This window comes from Sphaerodactylus townsendi, linkage group LG05 (assembly GCF_021028975.2).
Source record: "Sphaerodactylus townsendi isolate TG3544 linkage group LG05, MPM_Stown_v2.3, whole genome shotgun sequence".
Lineage (NCBI taxonomy): Eukaryota > Metazoa > Chordata > Lepidosauria > Squamata > Sphaerodactylidae > Sphaerodactylus > Sphaerodactylus townsendi.
Window position 1 is genome coordinate 131,598,806 of NC_059429.1, and position 18,733 is coordinate 131,617,538.

Genomic DNA, 18,733 nt, shown 5'->3' on the forward strand with positions numbered 1-18,733 from the left:
AGAGCCGCCAGAACTGGGGCTCGCGGGCGGCCCCAGGGCGCATTCACACGTGCGCTGCTAGTCCCGTGTCCGGAGTGATTTCTGTAAATAAATACATCGTGAGAAAAGAAGCTCCCTTTTTCTTCCCTGCCACCAAGAGCAAGGGGAGGGGGGGGGTGGTCTTTTCTTTCTTTAAAAAAAAGCAGCCTTTTAAAACAATCAAAGCAGGACGCCAATCCCAGCCCACCCCCCACGAAGCCCCCCCCCAGATCTCCGACGCCCCCCCCCCCTTTCCTGCGGTTTGCAATCCTGGCGCTGTCTGCAAAGGGACACCCCCCCCCCTTTCCTGCCGCAAAAGCATTGCTAATTTCCTGGAGGGGGGGGAGCAGCTGCTCTCCAAAGCTCCCCCCTTTCTTTCCTACTGGACCGCCCGGCGCCCTCCTCCTCCTCCGGGGGGGGGGGGTCCGGCTCTTTATATGGAGCCCCCCGGCCGCCAGCCTCCTTTCCACCCAAGCCTCCTCGGCCGGACTTCTTTTGCTCTGCAATTGTGGGGTTGTTTTTTTTGCATCGGGGGGGGGGTCGCTGCTTTTTCGGGGTTGGGGCGGGGGAAAGGGGGCCGCCTGCTTGCTCTTTCCAAAGGAGGGGGGTCGCCCGTCCGTGCTCCTTGGCTCGCCCCGCCAAAGGGCCCCGATTCTCCGCTTTGGCCACTCGCCTTCTGCTCTTCCCCCCCCCAAGGCCCGTCCAGCTGGAATGCATAGACCTGAGCCCCGCTACTGCCCAGAGGAGTTACCCCCACCCCGAGGCGACTTTTCATGGGGAGCCGCGCCGGCAGCCCCCCCAGCCGCTGAGCCCGGGCTCGCCTACCCGCCGCCCGCCGCCGGTTCGAGCCCCAGCCCCGCCGGAGCAGCAGCAGCAGGAGGAGGAGGAGGAGGAGGAGGAGGAGGAGAGGCGCCCAGCCGCTCGCCCAGCCCGGATCCGGACCCGGCCGGCTATGGCTACTGCTCCGGCTCCGGCCCCGGCCGCTGCGAGGCCAAAGGCGCCGGCGGGGGCGGCGGCGACGACTCCCGCATCCGACGCCCCATGAACGCCTTCATGGTCTGGGCCAAGGACGAGAGGAAGCGGCTGGCCCAGCAGAACCCGGACCTGCACAACGCCGTGCTGAGCAAGATGCTGGGTAAGGAGGCCTAGCTGCCGCCCGCGGAACTCCCCGCCACAAGACGCGGCTCGGAGAGATCCCTTGGGAATCCTGGAGGGGTTTTGCCTTCCTCTGGGCATCCGTGGGAGGGGTGGGGTGGGGTGGGGTGGAGGGAAAGTAGTTTCGAACCGACTACTTTCTACGGCGGGTCGGACTAGGTGACCTTTGAGGTCCCTTCCATCTTTCCCGGACCTTTGAGGTCGTCCCTTCCATCTTTCCCGGTCCCGGGAGCAGCAGTGGCATAGGAGGTTAAGAGCTCGTGTATCTAATCTGGAGAAACCCGGTTTGATTCCCCGCTCTGCCGCCTGAGCTGTGGAGGCTTCTCTGGGGAATTCAGATTAGCCTGTGCGCTCCCACACACGCCAGCTGGGCGACCTTGGGCTAGTCACAGCTTCTGGGAGCTGTCTCAGCCCCACCCACCTCACAGGGTGTTTGTTGTGAGGGGGGAAGGGCAAGGAGGTTGTTAGCCCCTTTGAGTCTCCTGCAGGAGAGAAAGGGGGGATATAAATCCAAAACGCTTCTCTTCTTCTCTTTCTGACGTGCCCAAAGGGCATGAAACTGTAGCGTCAAGAAGGCATTTTCCTCCAGGCTAGATCGGCCACCGTTCCTGGAGGTTTCGACTTTCTTCTGGGCACAGAGCAGGAGGGAATGTAGTTTTCAATTTCCTGCATTCTGCAGCAGGTCGGACTAGGTGACCTTTGAGGTCCCTTCCTATTTCACAGTCCTTTCTCACGTGCTCAGGGGAACACCGATTGCCACTTTGGGAGTCAGGAAATCATTTTCCTCCGGGCAGCTTGGCCAGGGTTCCTAGAGCAGTGATGGCGAACCTTTTCGAGACTGAGTGCCCAAATTGCAACCCATAACCCACTTCTTTATCGCAAAGTGCCAACACGGCAATTTAACCTGAATACTGAGGTTTTAATTTAGAAAGGCTGGCTCCAAGGCGTGTGTTGCTCGGGAGTAAGCTTGGTGGCCGTCGGTGGCTTTGAAGCAATCGTGCAACTCTTCCAACGGGTGAATCACGACCCTAGGAGGGTTTACTCAAAAGCAAGCCCCATTGCCAGCAACCGAGCTTACTCCCAGGTAAAGGATCACGCTTTAGTTCTTCGCATGAAAATCAGTGGGGTTTAGCAGTGCTTAACAGGGTTACCTACACTGCTTCCCCAAAATTAGGTCTTAGGTTTAATGCTACTAATCGAGCCCAGCGGCCCAAGCCAGCCTAGATGTAGGGGGGGTGACTCTGTTTGCACGTGCCCACAGAGGGGGCTCTGAGTGCCACCTCTGGCACCCGTGCCATAGGTTCGCCACCACTGTCCTAGAGGTTTATTTGCCATTCTCTGGGCATGGAGAAGGGGTCACAGGGGGAGCGCTGTAGCGAGGGAAGGTAGTTTTGAATTTCCTAAGTTTTGCAGGGGGGGGGGGGTTGGACTGGATGACCCTTGAGGTCCCTTCCAGCTCTCTGTTTTCTTTTTAGAGTGGAGGAATTAGCCTTGTTTGCATGCTACATTGAATGCACGTACACTTTTCATTTACCCAGGCACATCTGTTCATCAGAAAGCCACACACACACTTGCTTTACAAATGAAACTGGGGACCCATAAATGTGGTTTCAGATGGGTAGCCACGGTGGTCTACTACCAGAGAGCTAGATTTGAGTCAAGCAACCCCTTGGAGACCCACAAGATTTCTGGGCTATACTCTTTCAAATCCTGGCAGCTGGCTCACGGTCAACTCAGCCATCCATCCATTCCTTGGTCGGTCAATGAGTACCTAGCACGTAGCCAGGGGGTAAAGAATAGCAGGGGAAAGCAGTGGCAAACTACCCCACAAAAACGGCTTGCCTATGAAATCACTGCTCGCAGTGGTACCCCAGGGTCGGACACGACCGAAGGGGAAACTTTACCTTTACTTTTACTCTTTCAAATGTCAAAGCCGGATCTGGAGAAAGGTGGCACTGAAACCCCGCATTCAGTTTTACGTGCGTTGAATTGCTCTACACAGGCATGAAGAAAAATCAAGCGTGCGCTATATGCTGATTGAACATAGCATTGACGACAGGACTAGATTCTCTGTGCATCTAGTCCTCTGAGAATCTAGTCCTCTGTGCAGGACTAGATTCTCTGTGCGTCCGGGGGAGGGCGGTATATAAGTGAAATAATAAATAAAAATAAATAAAATAAAATAAATTCATTGTAACTTGCAAACCGCGCTATTTGACATTTGCCCGCGACTGTAGTAGCTAAAACAGCAAGACAAGAACCTCCAGGTGCAAAACTAGTCCACCTTTGAGTATCAGTTGCTGCAACCAAGGGCAGTCAAGGCTGGATCCCTTTTTGTGCGGCTTCCCGGAGCCGTCTGGATAGCTACTGTTGGGGCCGGCATGATGAGTTAGCCAGACCCAAGCAAGCCCTTCATCTAACCTGGAGTTTTTGAGCTTTTGCACGTCCTTAATGTGAATTGCCGAAGGCTTTCACGGCCGGACTCAACTGGTTGTTGTGGGTTTTCCGGGCTGTGTGGCCGTGGTCTGGTAGGTCTCGTTCCTCACATTTCGCCTGCATCTGTGGCCGGCACCTTCAGAGGTGTGTCACAGAGGGAACTTCTCTCTATGATGCACCTCTGAAGATGCCGGCCACAGATGCCGGCGAAACGTTAGGAACGAGACCTACCAGACCACGGCCACGCAGCCCGGAAAACCCACCAGAACCAGTTCCTTAATGTGATTCGACTATCATATCGTAGGATAGATCCCCCCGCCCGGTTTCAACATTTGGAGTTGCTGGGACGGGAGGCAATCTGGGGGATAAAATTCTAGGTCACCCAGGGGAATCCATGGATCTTTGCAAGGTATTAGGTCTCGAATCTTGAAGCAATAAACGGACTCTGTGTTGTTTATCAGCAGCATTTATTGGTAGGCAACGAAGCACCCAGCTTGGAACCTGGTTTTTGCCATCCCCTTTATTCAGAATTAACCCTTTCCTGTTTCCCCAAAGAATGTGAGAAATAATTATTCCGGAGCCAAGGCGCCCCGAGGTCAGCGATAGATAGAGATAGAGCCACCTGGCCTCCTGGTTCCACGGGACCACGGAAACATCCCCGTTACCCATGGGTCCAAAAGTGTCAGGGGTGAGCCGAGTTACCTACTTAGCATGTGAAGTTGTAAAAGAAGATCAAGGAATGAATGTCCCATTGCAGCGGTGGTAACATATAGCAGGCTGGCGACATCTATCTCGTAGCAATTGCATTGAATCAGGAATGCATCTTAATCAACTAGATACAATCACCAACAATGTATTTTGTAACAGCTTCATTAGGCTAGGAATACATCTCAATCAACTGGGCACATCTCTGACACAAGGCAGAGAAGTTGTTTTTTGGCGATGTTTGCATTGGGTCTGAGTGACGTGAGGATCCTTTTATTGACAGTTCAGTGGGGCTTTCCAGATCCAGAGTCTTATCTGTTATCCAACGGAGAGAGCAGTATTTATTTTTAAGTGCAATGAGATTGGAGCGTGTCCCGTTTGAAATGCGATGCTTAAGAAACACTCGCCTAGGGGGCTTTAAACTGATGCGCTGCCTCTGCAAAAACAGAATAGTGTGGGTGTCTGGTTTAAACCAGGCAACTTATCTGTGCCAAGCCAGGTGAATGCTTTTTCTTCGCCAGTCATGTTTAAACGGAGCCTGCAAGGAGGTTTTTCCCTCTGCGCATACATACCCTGTTTCCCCGATTATAAGACATCCTCTGAAAATAAGACGTAGTAGAGGCTTTGCTGAAGTGCGAAATATAAGGCATCCCCCGAAAGTAAGACGTAGCAAAGTTTTTGTTTGGAAGCATGCCCGACGAACAGAACACAGAAAAATAAGACATCCCCTGAAAATAAGACATAGCGCATCTTTGGGAGCAAAAATTAATATAAGACACTGTCTTATTTTCGGGGAAACACGGTAGGACACTTCACAAGTACCTGTGGATTTCCCGCATGCTCTTGCGACGAACAGCTAGATTTGAATCCAGTTACACCTTAGAGAAAACCTTGATATCTGGGGCAGGCCTTCTTGATCACATACAAAGCTTTGACCCTTGAGCGCATATGCCCTCTAAGGTATGACGGGACTCGAATCTGGTTCTTCGACTGCAGACCAACACTTCAGAAACTATATTTCAAAAAGCTCTCGCTCCGGTTCTCCATGAGGAAAAGAATGCTGAACCAAAGGCATCCCTTAAAACCATCCCTTAAAACCACACGGACGTTCGAGCTAGAATGGGAACTTGACCTTCAAATCGCAGAGAAGCGCAACGATGGAAACTCTGTGCTTGCGTGAAGGCAGTTTAAGGAAGTGGAGATTTTTTCTTGCCAATGTTGGGTGGGAACGGAGATAAGATCGATGGCTGTTCCTTTCCATTTCTCATTGGAGTGGTTAAAAATCACAGAGGGTTTTTTGCGTCTCTCCCTCCTCTTCCCCCATATTCTATGTGCGGACTTATCGTGAATGCAAGGATTCTCACCGGCATGTGGTTTTGTCCAAAGGAATCCTCAGAATGCAGAAGGCATTATTCGAGTATCCAGGCACAAGATCGCTTGCTTGGGGTTCAATGGATCTGGAATAATTTCCCCCTTTCCCAAGGTCCACGCAGAGAAACGACCATGGTTTAGAATGCTCACAGCCGTCAGAAGGGTATACTTTGGAAGAGACCCTCCCAGATTATATCTAGTTTAAATAAGAGTAAGATCCGTGGTAGGATGAACGTTTTTATTGGGGCGGAAGGTTTCCAAAGTCCGCTGATCAATAGCATGCGTTCTCTTCGGACGACATGCGTATCTAACACAGTGAGCTTGAAATCACAAAAGCGTATCCCCTAAAAAATTTGGTTGGTCTTTAACATGCTCTCAGATCCATAGTTTGTGTGTCTGCAACGCCGTATGAACAGAGGGAAGAGAAGAATGCAAACGGTGCATTTAAAAAAATTCAGAGCATGTATATATACGCCACACTTCCTGGAACTTTTTACGAGGCAAGTTGTAAGTAATACGGATTAAAAGCGATGTTTTAAAAAAAACCCAAACCAGACACTGCAGACTGGTAACATCAATGTATATGTAATACAAGCAAAGAATAAGACCGTATAAAATTAAATCAAAACCAACAGGAGTTCAGATGCAAAGATTTTATGCGATGCGGAAGGTAGCGACGGATTTTCTGCGTTTGAGTGCAGAGCCTGAATGTATACATAGAGAAGGACCGAATGAATCCTTGATTACGGTAGCAGCCAGCGATGGTTGCTTTAACACCTGAAGAGAGGGTGTTCATGGAGGGTGCCGATCCCTGCCCAGAATGAATGACGGTGTGTGTGTGTTGCTCACTCATTCGGGTGTAGGCCGCCTCACCGGGGTCCCTCGTCCTGCAGGGGAGAGTCCGGGATAGCGGGTGTAGGTTTGTTATCCTGACCCTTGGCCCCTTCCGCACATGCAGAATAATGTGCTTTCAATCCACTTTCAATGCACTTTGCAGCTAGATTTTACTGTGCGGAATAGCAAAATCCACTTGCAAACAATTTTGAAAGTGGATTGAATGTGCATTGTTTTGCTTATGTGAAATGGACTTGTCGATGTACCTTGAAACAGTACCCACGTGTTTGTGTTGTTGAGCGCGCGCGCGCGCGCGCACACACACACACACACACACCCAGCCTTTCCGATACCCATGCACAGCTTCACCGGGCAATCGGCAAAAGTGCTTATCAACAACTGGATCACGGATATCAACCGTCTGTCTTTCTCTTTGGCTGGGTTGTCTTTCTTTAACAAAAATCATCAGGATTATTTAACCATTCATTCATCACTTAGTTTTTGGGTTAAGGAAAAATGCATTTTAAAAACTGCTCCTGGGATGGAAAGGACAGGGGTGTGATGGTAGAAGCACTAGCCAATCAGTGCTGCACTCACCCGGATTTTATTGCAAAATTGGCCAGATTCCCCGTTTATTCAGCCCTTGATAGGAAATTGGACGTCTCTGTACAAGGCAGTGGCTCCGCCGAACTATTTCAGGGAGCATGCCTAAGCAGGTCTACTCAGAAGTAAGTTGCATTTTACTCCATGGGGCTTACTCCCAGGAAAGTGGCCTTTGGGGTGCAGCCTTAACTAATGAAGCTTTGCTCATCTGTATACAAACTTAACTGTCTGTCTTGAAAAAGACACCTCTTCAGTTTGGTCGGCATTCAATGCGAGCTTCCAAGGAGAAGATGCCGTTTGAACCTTTGCACAAACGCAACCATTAATTTAAGGACTAATTGAGCAAATGCCCTCTTGCCCAAGCCTTGTTTTTTGTTACATATTAACGTTTTTTACCTGCTACTTTGGGCAACACAACGACCCTTTTTTTTAGTGGACATTGGCTTGCCAGTTTGGAAAATGTCCCGTTTGCAACCCACCCAGTTCTGGAAAATATTCTCAGAGGGAGTTGACTTTGGCCGGGGTGAGTCACGACGCGGCCGTTCTCCCACCTTTGCAAGATGAATTGCTGGCGGTGCGAACTGATAATGCACTTTCAATCCGCTTTCAGTGCACTTTCCAGCTGGATTTTGCTGTGCGGAATAGCAGAATCCGCTTGCGGAAAACCCACCACAACCAATTGTCAAAGTGGATTAAAAGTGCATTATCAGAGAGGCACTTGCAAGCTTCTAAGGGGGTCGCCATCCGTCCCACGGGACAACGATAGAACCCTGTATGTAGCAAAGAGATTGCAGAGGGCGCCGGCAGACTTTTAAAAGTTTGGTTCATGCTCAGTTCTCTCTAGAGCAATGGTGGCAAACCTATGGCATGGGTGCCAGAGGTGGCACTCAGAGCCCTCTCTATGGGCACGCACAAACAGAGTGCCCTCCATACACATCTAGGCTGGCCTGGGCCACTGGGCTTGATTATTAGCATTAAACCTAAGACCTAGTTTTGGGGAAGCAGTGTAGGTAACCCTGTTAAGCGCTGTTAAACCCCACTGATTTTCACGTGAAGAACTAAAGTATGATCCTTTACCTGGGAGTAAACTTGGTTGCTGGCAATGGGGCTTGCTTCTGAGTAAACCCTTCCAGGGTCATGATTCACCCGTTGGAAGAGTTGCACGGTTGCTTCAAAGCAAAGCCACTGACTACCACCAAGCTTACTCCCGAGTAACGCACGCCTCCGAGCCAACTGTTTTTTCTAAACTAAAACCTCAGTGTTCAGGTTAAATTGCCATGTTGGCACTTTGCGATAAATAAGTGGGTTTTGGGTTGCAATTTGGGCACTCGGTCTCGAAAAGGTTCGCCATCACTGCTCTAGAGTCTGATCTTCATTCTAGTTGTGATGCTGCTGCCTCTGTCCTCTCCCACCAGATAGCTATCCTTTCCACTATTACCTGAGATAAAGAAATCAAGCTCACCAGCTGTCCTTTTCATTCTGCCTTTCTGAGATCAATTGGGAAGTCCTGAAATGAGAACTACTATGTGGAAACCTCCCCCACCCTCTCTTTTATGCAGCCAAACCTTCCACACATTGGCTCATTCCACGCATGCAGAATAATGCACTTTCAAACTGCTTTCAGTGCTCTTTGAAGCTGTGCGGAATAGCAAAATCCACTTGCAAACAGTTGTGAAAGTGGTTTGAAAACGCATTATTTTGCGTGTGTGGAAGGGGCCATTGTGTTGTCGAAGGCTTTCACGGCCGGACTCAACTGGTTGTTGTGGGCTTTCTGGGCTGTGTGGCCGTGGTCTGGTAGATCTTGTTCCTAATGTTTTGCCTGCATCTGTGGCAGTATATCAAGGAGAGACGTCTGTCACGTTAGGAACAAGATCTACCAGACCACGGCCACACAGCCCGGAAAACCCACAACAACTGGGCTCAGTGTGTAATACACTTCTGTCTGAGCTACACCTCTGAAGATGCCAGCCACAGATGCAGGCAAAATGTTAGGGACAAGATCTACCAGACCACGGCCACGCAGCCCGGAAAGCCCACAACAACTGGGCACAGTGTGTAACACACTTCTGTCTGAGCTACACCTCTGAAGATGCCAGCCACAGATGCAGGCAAAATGTTAGGAACAAGATCTACCAGCCCACGGCCACGCAGCCCAGAAAGCCCACCACAACCACTTCCATACATTTCTCCTCTCCTGTCTGTTTATGGCCTTCCTTGGATGCTTCAGGCCAGTCCAAACTCATGAGATCCCAGAAGTTAAACAGGTTAGTAAGCCCTGGTTAGTATTTGAAAGAGAGGCCACCGAGGAAGTCCAGGGTTGCTCTGCGGAGGCCGACAAAGGCAAACCACCTCAGTTTGTCTGCCCTGACTTGGATGGCCCAGGCTAGCCTGATCTCACAAGATCCCAGAAACTCAGTGGGGTCCGCCCTGGTTAGTATTTGGATGGGGAACCATCAAGGAAGACGGGGCTGCAATTTGAGGGTGTTTCCTGTCAGCCCCTGTATTTTTGCTTTGTCTATAACTGCACAGGTGTCCCCTCACAGCATGATGCTGGCAGGGGATGATGGGAAATGTAGTCCATAACATCTGGAGGGCCGCGAGTTTGAGTCACCTGTGGAAGCATCTTTTCATATTTTTTGACCTGCAGGATTTGTAAAGTCAGCAGCAAAGGCAGTAGCAGATCTAGGGGGGGAAGAGGGGTCGTACGACCCAGGTGCCACTTTTAGGAAGCATGTGGGGGGCACCATAAGGCCGGTCCCCTTCCCAAATCCCCCTTTTGGGTACCGTACCGTTAAAATTCAAAGAGTCCCTGAGTCGCGGCGGTGGTTGGCTGCTTCTCTGCCCCCTCCCGCCCACAGGAGCGGCAGTGACCAAAGCAAGTGAGTGAGGTGAGTTCAGGTACTGGGCAGTCCCTGGTGGGGTGGTGTACCCTGTTCCACGCAAATACCTAAGTAAAAGTAATCTAGGCTGCGACAAGTGGGGGCCGTGGAGCGCGGGGGGGGGGGGCAGGAGGAAGTGGCAGATGAAGTTACAATTTTACTTAGGTCTTTATGTGGAAAGAACAGTGTCTTTTATTCAAAACGCTTAGAGAGAAGGAGGGATTGTAATTTATTTACGGCTCCTTCATCTTCCCAAAGCTGGCCAGCTCATTTGATTTCTTCTTGTCTAGACAACGTATCAGTATTAAAACCTGCTGTGCTTTTTATGGATTGTTCCTTGCGGCAGGGGTTAAAAGACTCGCAGGAGGAAAACCGAGTCCAAAAATTCTTTCTTTTATTGGAAATCTTTTTTTTATCCCACGCTCTCCATTCAGTTCATATTCGTATCCCAGCCTTCCTCCAAATTTTGTCTCCCAACAGCCCTGGGAGGTAGGCTACACCGAAAGAGAATAATTGGACCCAGCGAGCTTCATGAATCCAGACCTGTGGCAAGAAATATTGGGGGGGGGGCAATTAATGGGGCAGTTTAGCAGCCCATTATGTGTCTCTGGGCCAGCTTGCGCTCTAGGGAGCAGCAATGTGCTCTAGGGAAGTTAAGAGCTTGTGTATCTAATCTGGAGGAACCGGGTTTGATTCCCAGCTCTGCCGCCTGAGCTGTGGAGGCTTATCTGGGGAATTCAGATTAGCCTGTGCACTCCCACACACGCCAGCTGGGTGACCTTGGGCTAGTCACAGCTTCTCAGAGCTCTCCCAGCCCCACCTACCTCACAGGGTGTTTGTTGTGAGGGGAGGAGGGCAAGGAGATTGTAAGCCCCTTTGAGTCTCCTGCAGGAGAGAAAGGGGGGATATAAATCCAAACTCCTCCCCCTCCCCCTCCTCCTCCTCCTCCTCCTCTTCTTCTTCTTCTTCTTCTTCTTCTTCTTCTTCTTCTTCTTCTTCTTCTTCTTCTTCTTCTTCTTCTTCTTCTGCGGATTTGAACCTCTGTCTCAGAGAACATTCACGAGCTCCGTCCACCATACCATATGGCTCTCGATGAATTCCTGAGACATCTGAACAACATTAATCAAAACAGCGCGCAACGTTAAATGCCGAAGCTAACGAATACAAATGTCAGGATCACCATAAAAATATCTTAACCGGCTCCAGTTCCCTCGAAACCCTAAAATAACAGCGTGGCCTCAGCATCAATTAGCGGGATAAATCGCAGTTTTGTGGGAGACCGGTGGCCTGAATAGCTCAGGCCGGCCTGGCCTTCTCAGGTCTTGGAAGCTAAGCAGGATTGGCCTTGTTTAGTATTTGGATGGGGGACCGGCAGTAAAGATGAGGGTCGCTACAATTTGGCAGGCAACTGCCGACCACCTCTGTTCGTCTCTCGCCTTGAAAACCCCGTGAGGGATCTCCATGATTTGGTCGGCTGCAATTAATTAAGCACTCCCACTGGATAGCCAAAGCTAGGCTGATCTTGAGAGCCATTGTGGTACAGTCGTGAAGAGCGGTGGACTCTTATCTTGAGTCTCGGGTTCGATTCCCCACTCCTCCACACGAGTGGTGGACTCGAACCTGGTGAATCAGTTTTGTTTCCCCACTCCTGCGCATGAAGCCTGCTGAGTGACCTTGGGCCAGTCACAGTTCTCTCTTAACCTTTTCACTCCCACCTACCTCACAAAGTGCCTCTTGTGGGGAAGGAGTTTGTAAGCCACTGTGAGACTCTTTTGCGGTGGAGAAAAACGGGGTAGAAATCCAAACTCTTCTTTTTCTTGTTGGATAAGTACATAAGAAGAAGCCAGCTGGATCAGACCAGAGTCCATTTAGTCCAGCTCTCTGCTACTCGCAGTGGCCCACCAGGTGCCTTTGGGAGCTCACAGGCAGGATGTGAAAGCAATGGCCTTCTGTGGCTGTTGCTCCCGAGCACCTGGACTGTTAAGGCATTTGCAATCTCAGATCAAAGAGGATCAAGATTGGTAGCCATAAATCGACTTCTCCTCCATAAATCTGTCCAAGCCCCTTTTAAAGCGATCCAGGTTAGTGGCCATCACCACCTCCTGTGGCAGCATATTCCAAACACCAATCACACGTTGTGTGAAGAAGTGTTTCCTTTTATTAGTCCTAATTCTTCCCCCCAGCATTTTCAATGAATGCCCCCTGGTTCTAGTATTGTGAGAAAGAGAGAAAAATTTCTCTCTGTCAACATTTTCTACCCCATGCATAATTTTATAGACTTCAATCATATCCCCCCTCAGACGTCTCCTCTCCAAACTAAAGAGTCCCAATCTTGGATGCTAACCACTATCAGCCCTGGTTAGGACTTTGATGGTAGACCACCACAGAATACCAGGGTTGCTATGTAGAAGCAGGCAATGGCAAACTACCTCTGTTAGTCTCTTGCCCTGAAAATCCTATTGGGCCGCCATTAAGTTGGCTGTGACTCAGTGACCCTTATAATATTTTGTGGGGGACCAGGTGGAAAGATTATCTTTCCCATTGAGTGTGCGAGTTCCCTGTATGATTTTTTTTAAAAAAACCAAACTGTCTTACAGGCAGAGGCGTATGGGGGAGAAATGGTCATGGAGCCCCACCACGCCCCGGTGGATCCTTGAGAATGACGTGAATGGGGCCGAGGAAGCCCGGAGATGATGATGAGGATGATGAGGATGATGATTATTATTATTACTATTATTATTATTACTATTATTTATTAAATTTAATAGACCGCCCTACCCCCAAAGGGCTCAGGGCGGTTTACAAAACAATCCACATTTAAATACAGCAAATAGTTTCAATTAAAACAATAAATAAATTTAACATTAAAACATTAGCAGCAGAGATGACATCATCTTTGGGCTCCCTTAGCCCCGCCCAAGTTGACGATGATGTGGGCAGGGCCAAGAAAGCCCAAAGATGACAAGGCAGCAGGAAATCCTGCTGCCTTGTCATCTTCGTGGCGGAAGGCATCTGGTCACGTGGGGGGAGCGATTTTGCACCACCACCCCACGTGACCAGATTAGTTGCACCCGGAGACATGGATTCCCCCATGTCCCCTGGCAGATACGCCCCTGCTTGCAGGGAACTTGTTCAGGTACAAGTTATTGTAAAAAACGGTAAGGATTTTTGCATGTGACCACAGTACCTTGGGCAACCATGTTGGCTTCTGATGTAGGCCCATCGCCCAGATCTTCTGGGCATCCTTGGCTCCGTTGCCGAGCCGCCATAACTTCATGCCCGTGTTTGTTTTCTGGGCTTTGCAGGCCAGTCGTGGAAAGCCCTCGGCGCCAGCGACAAGCGCCCCTTCGTGGAGGAGGCGGAGAGGCTGCGGATCCAGCACCTTCAAGACCACCCCAACTACAAGTACCGCCCGAGGAGGAAGAAGCAGGCGAAGAAGATCAAGAGGATGGAGCCAAACATCCTTCTGCATAACCTTTCCCAGTCTTGCGGCGACAGCTTCCGGCTGAACCCCCGCGGCGCCGCGGGAAACATTGGCCACCTGGGCCAGCCTCCCCCTCTCAACCACTTCCGGGAACTCCGGTCGGTCGGTTCGGATATCGAAAACTATGGCCTGCCGACCCCGGAGATGTCCCCCTTGGACGTCTTGGAGCAGAGCGAGCCGGCCTTTTTCCCTCCTCACATGCAAGACGACTGCAGCGTGATGTCCTTCCGGGGCTACCACCACCCGCCCCCTCCTCCACCCCAGATGGAGTTTCCCTCCGAAAAGAACCTGGGGCGGAACATGCCGATGGGCTACTCGCCGACTCCCCCGCCGCACCTGGCTGACGCCATGAGGACTCCCCACCCGCCTGGGCTGTACTACAACCAGATGTGTGCCGGAGCTGCTGGCGGCCTCTCGGCCCATTTGGGTCAGCTTTCCCCACCTCCTGAGTCTCACCACCTGGACGGCGTCGAGCACTTGAACCCCACCGAGCTTTGGACAGAAGTGGACCGCAACGAGTTTGACCAGTATTTGAATATGAGCAGGACTCGTCCCGAGGCCTCGGGCCTCCCCTACCATGTCTCCTTGTCCAAAGTGACTCCTCGAAGTCTCTCCTGTGAGGAAAGCAGTTTGATATCAGCTTTGTCTGACGCGAGCAGTGCCGTCTACTACAGTGCCTGTATCACTGGGTAGGGCTTGTCCTTCGGGCTGGGTCTTTGCCAAGGAAAGAGCTCGAGGGCATCTCTGCATTGTATCGCTGCAGCTGGTATGGCCAATATCCTCTTTCCCAAAGGAGTCCTGGAAACATTGGTTCTCCAGAGTGGGACTAGGCCGCAGTGGTGGCGAACCTTTGGCACTCCAGATGTTATGGACTACAATTCCCATCAGCCCCTGCCAGCATGGTCAATTGGCCATCCTGGCAGGGGCTGATAGGAATTGTAGTCCATAACATCTGGAGTGCCAAAGGTTCGCCACCACGGGACTAGGGATACCTAGCAAAGAATTCCCAAATGTTGTCCAAATTATAACTCCAGGATTCTTTGGGGAAAAGTGATGGTGGTTAAAAAAATTGATTCCAGCTCAGAATGTAGATATGCCTTGTAGAACTGTAAGCAAGAAAGGCTTGTGTGAAATTTTTCCAAGGCCAGAGTAGGATCTTGGTTTCCTATCTCACTGGGAATATGGTGCCCTTCTAAAAAATTAGTTATTTGCCCAGTGATTGGCAGAGGTTCAGGGGGCATGGCTGTTTTCATAGAATCACAGAATCATAAAGTTGGGCGAGACCACAAGGGCCATCAAGTCCAACCCCCTGATGTTTAGGTGGAATCTCTTTTCCTTCACCTTGAACCCCTGACTCCTGGTCCTAGTCTCTGGAGCCGCAGAAAACAAGCTTGCTCCTTCACCAACATGACATCCCTTCAAATATCTAAGCATGGCTATCAAGTCACCTCTTCACCAAACATCCCCAGCCCCTTCTCCTTGTAGGGCATGGATTCCAGACCTTTTAAAATTTTGCCCTTCTCTGGACAAGGATCAAGTTCCAGTTTGCTATGGAACAAAGAAAGATCATATCATCTGTTGCTAGTGAGAGCTGGGTCCCATTTCTGCCATTGTGGCATCCAAAGAAGGTTCGTTTGCCAACCTAGGTTGGTCCCGGAGAACTCCTGGAATGCCAGCCGATCTCCAAGCTACAGAGATCAGCTCTCCGGGAGGAAATGGTTGCTTTGGACTCTGTAGCTTTGTACCCTGCTGAGATCTCCCGTTCCCTGCCCTTCTCTAGGCTCCATCCCAAAGCTCCATGAATTTCCCAATCCCACAACTGGCCAATCCTAAAAATAGAACTTGAGGAATCTAAGGCCTTTTCCGCACGGGCCAAATACAGCGCCCTGGGGACGGCAAAAATGCCATCCCCAGGGAACTGTTCGCATGGGGGGCGCAGCTGCTTCGCAGTCGCACCGCCCTCGCTCCTCCCCAGCGGCGCGAAGCCACCATTTTCCCACCTCGCTCCCCGAGCAAGGTTTTTGGAAAACGGCGGCTTCCAGCCGCTGCCGTGCGAACGGCAGTGGCTGGAAGGCGCCATCCCTTCTCCCATTGCCCAATCAACCTACCTTCTCTGCGACAGGCCCCCCTGCCCTGCGACTCCGAAGCAGTTGCGCAGGGCAGGGGGGCGTGTCCCCTGGCCTCGGTGACGCGCCTGACGGTTGCAGGGCAGGTAGGTCGATTGGGTGACGGCACTCCACGGCGCCACCTTCCCTTTCGTTACCGGGATCATTTGTGCGAACGGTCCCAGGGGGGTTGGGTCGGCCTAACTCTGAAAGCTCACAGATCTCTCTGTGTCTGCAGACCTTCCCGTTCTTAAAAGCGCACAGAAAGCGCTCGATAACAGCCTTGCAAAGCATAAAATATGAATCTCTTGTATCCTGTGAAAGTGCTCCACGTGGAGCTACCACTAACGGCTGTAGCTCCATGACAAGAGTAATGTCTGAACAGGCGCATTTCCTGCTTTGTGTGTTTTTAACAGAAATTGGGGGGAAACAGAGGCAGCGGCCGCTGTGGCTGCAGGACTCCCTGTTTCTGGGTAAGGTTTCTGGAGCAAATTCCTCTGCCGGGCAAACACCACAAATTAAAATCCTCGGTTCTGAGTCCTTTGACCCCCACAAGTGCTTTCTTGCGTACCAGACCTCAAGCCCTTTCTTTATCAGTTGAACTTCTGCAGTATTTAGATTATCTCATTAAATGCATCGCTTTAAAAAAAAGATAAGTATCGCTGAACCACTGATATACTGTATTTCTATGTAATACAAAATGGGACTTTTCCAAAGGTGAAAGAAATGGGATCGACAGGGTGTCCAGGGGCAAGAAGAGCCAAGTCTAGATCAAGGGTCCCCAACAGGGCGCCCACCAACACCTTTGCTGGTGCCTAATGGGCATTTTTAGAAAGTGGGCGGGGCTTTTGCCCACCCAGGCTTCTGAATGGCCATTGGAGATTGGATTGGCAGCTGCCAGAGCAGCCCAAGAATCTTCACTGTGTGACTGAAGCGAAGATACGGCAGCCGTTTTGTGCCTTGCTCCGCCTCCTGTGGCAGCCATTTTGTGACTGCGCCCTTGAATTGTTTCAGAATCCCACTGGCTCAAAAAGGTTGGGGACCCCTGTTTTATATGTTACATGGGGGCAAGAGTTCTGGCAGGGGCTGTTTTTCTCACCCGTACATCACTTACTGCCTTCACAACAAGCAATGAATGCCAAACTCCCCTCCGATATATTCCTATTAAAGGTTCGGGAATGTTATCAGCCCCCATACAAGCCAGGGGTTCCTGTTTCTATAGGTTCAGTGCAGTTGCAAGGAACTATGGGCGGGACGTCCAATAGGTTGTTTCCAAGGGGGATTTTAGCCACACTGTCCACCATGAGCTCGTTTTTGGGAAATAGGCTAGAACAGGGGCCTGCAACCTGCGGCTCTCCAGATGTTCCTGGACTACAAACCCCTTCAGTCCCTGCCAATTGGCCATGCTGGCAGGGGCTGATGGGAATTGTAGTCCAGAAACATCTGGAGAAGAAGAAGAAGAGTTTGGATTTATATCCCCCCTTTCTCTCCTGCAGGAGACTCCAAGGGGCTTACAATCTCCTTGCCCTTCCCCCCTCACAACAAACACCCTGTGAGGTAGGTGGGGCTGAGAGAGCTCCGAGAAGCTGTGACTAGCCCAAGGTCACCCAGCTGGCGTGTGTGGGAGTGTACAGGCTAATCTGAATTCCCCAGATAAGCCTCCACAGCTCAGGCGGCAGAGCTGGGAATCAAACGCGGTTCCTCCAGATTAGATACATGAGCTCTTAACCTCCTACGCCACTGCTGCTTCCCCGCAGGTTGCAGACCCCTGGGCTAGAAACTCGAGTTTTCAGCCAGATAAAGCTTTGACCTAGAAGAGCCTTTCTATCAAAAAATGTGCCATATGCACACACGACGTTCAGGGGAAAAAAACAGCACTTATATTCAGGTCTCCGGATTGCATCCCTAACACACAATCAGGGAGAAAGGGCCACATAGGTTGGATTTAATGAGAAGAAGCAGGCAATGAGGCTCAGACTGGGGCATGACTGGAATCCATGGTCCTTTTCATACAAATCTACAATGTTTGGGAAACATTTATAAAATGTTTCTAATCCCCTCCCTTTTGTTCGCACTCACCCCCTTGAAACGATTCCTGGCTGGCATCATGCGATCTTCCCTTTTTTGGTTTTCGTTCTGTATTGAATCAATGCTTCAGTCTCATGTTGTATTCTATACTCCTCGTATACTTGATGTTTTGAAGATTGCCCCCCCCCCCCAAAAATAAGAGAACAGAAAAACCCTGCAAATAAACAGGTAGGGGGGATAGAGTGAGCTCAGAAGGAAGTTCAGGGAACCAGAGAAGTGTGGGAAACGTACTAAAGGAGCAGCAGTGGCATAGTGGCTAAGATCAGGTGCACTCTGATCTGGAGGAACCGGGTTTGATTCCCAGCTCTGCCACTTGAGCTGTGGAGGCTTATTTGGGGAATTCAGATTAGCCTGTGCACTCCCACACACGCCAGCTGGGTGACCTTGGGCTAGTCACAGCTTTTCAGAGCCCTCTCAGCCCCACCCACCTCACAGGGTGTTTGTTGTGAGGGGGGAAGGGCGAGGAGATTGTAAGCCCCTTTGAGTCTCCTACAGGAGAGAAAGGGGGGATATAAATCCAAACTCTTCTTCTTCTTCTCAAGAGATCGGACGGCAACCGAAGACGTTTTCAAAATGTTTCGGACGGAGAGTCATTTTAAAAGGGGATTCATTTAAAATGTTTTGAGGAAGGAAATAAAAACGTTTTTGGGGTAAAAACAATGCGCGACCCCGTGGCGGAAACGTTTTATTTCCAGCCTCAAAATATTTTAAATGAATAGTGTAGAAAAGTGCCATGTCTTGAACACATGCGTGCATCAAAGGGAAGGTGGCGTAGAAGAGCTTTAGCAGCAGTTAAAATGTGGGGGAAGGATTATGAAGGGAAAGGGTTAAAAGGATCTATCCAAATGCGACGTACTTTATGCTCACATGAATCGTCCCTGGATGGTTCCCGTTCACTTGAAACTCAACCCATAATTTCAATTACTTCTGAGTGGTTTAGGAATTTCCCACAAGCTGATTTCCCCCCCGCCAATCCCTGTGCAAACTGAGACTCCCGTTCTAGGCATTTCCGATCAGGAGAGTTCATCCTGTTCAGATGAACAAGACCTATTTGG

General features: G+C 50.5%; 1 protein-coding gene across 1 annotated transcript; it reads left to right on the plus strand.

The window, feature by feature from the left end:
- The first annotated feature begins 513 nt into the window (after nucleotides 1-513).
- On the plus strand, nucleotides 514-14,408 carry SOX18 (SRY-box transcription factor 18). Its single transcript, XM_048497730.1, has 2 exons — nucleotides 514-1,153; nucleotides 13,307-14,408. The coding sequence occupies exons 1-2, from the start codon at nucleotides 730-732 to the stop codon at nucleotides 14,176-14,178; spliced, it is 1,296 nt and encodes a 431-aa protein (XP_048353687.1). The 5' UTR covers nucleotides 514-729; the 3' UTR covers nucleotides 14,179-14,408.
- The last annotated feature ends 4,325 nt before the right edge of the window (nucleotides 14,409-18,733 follow it).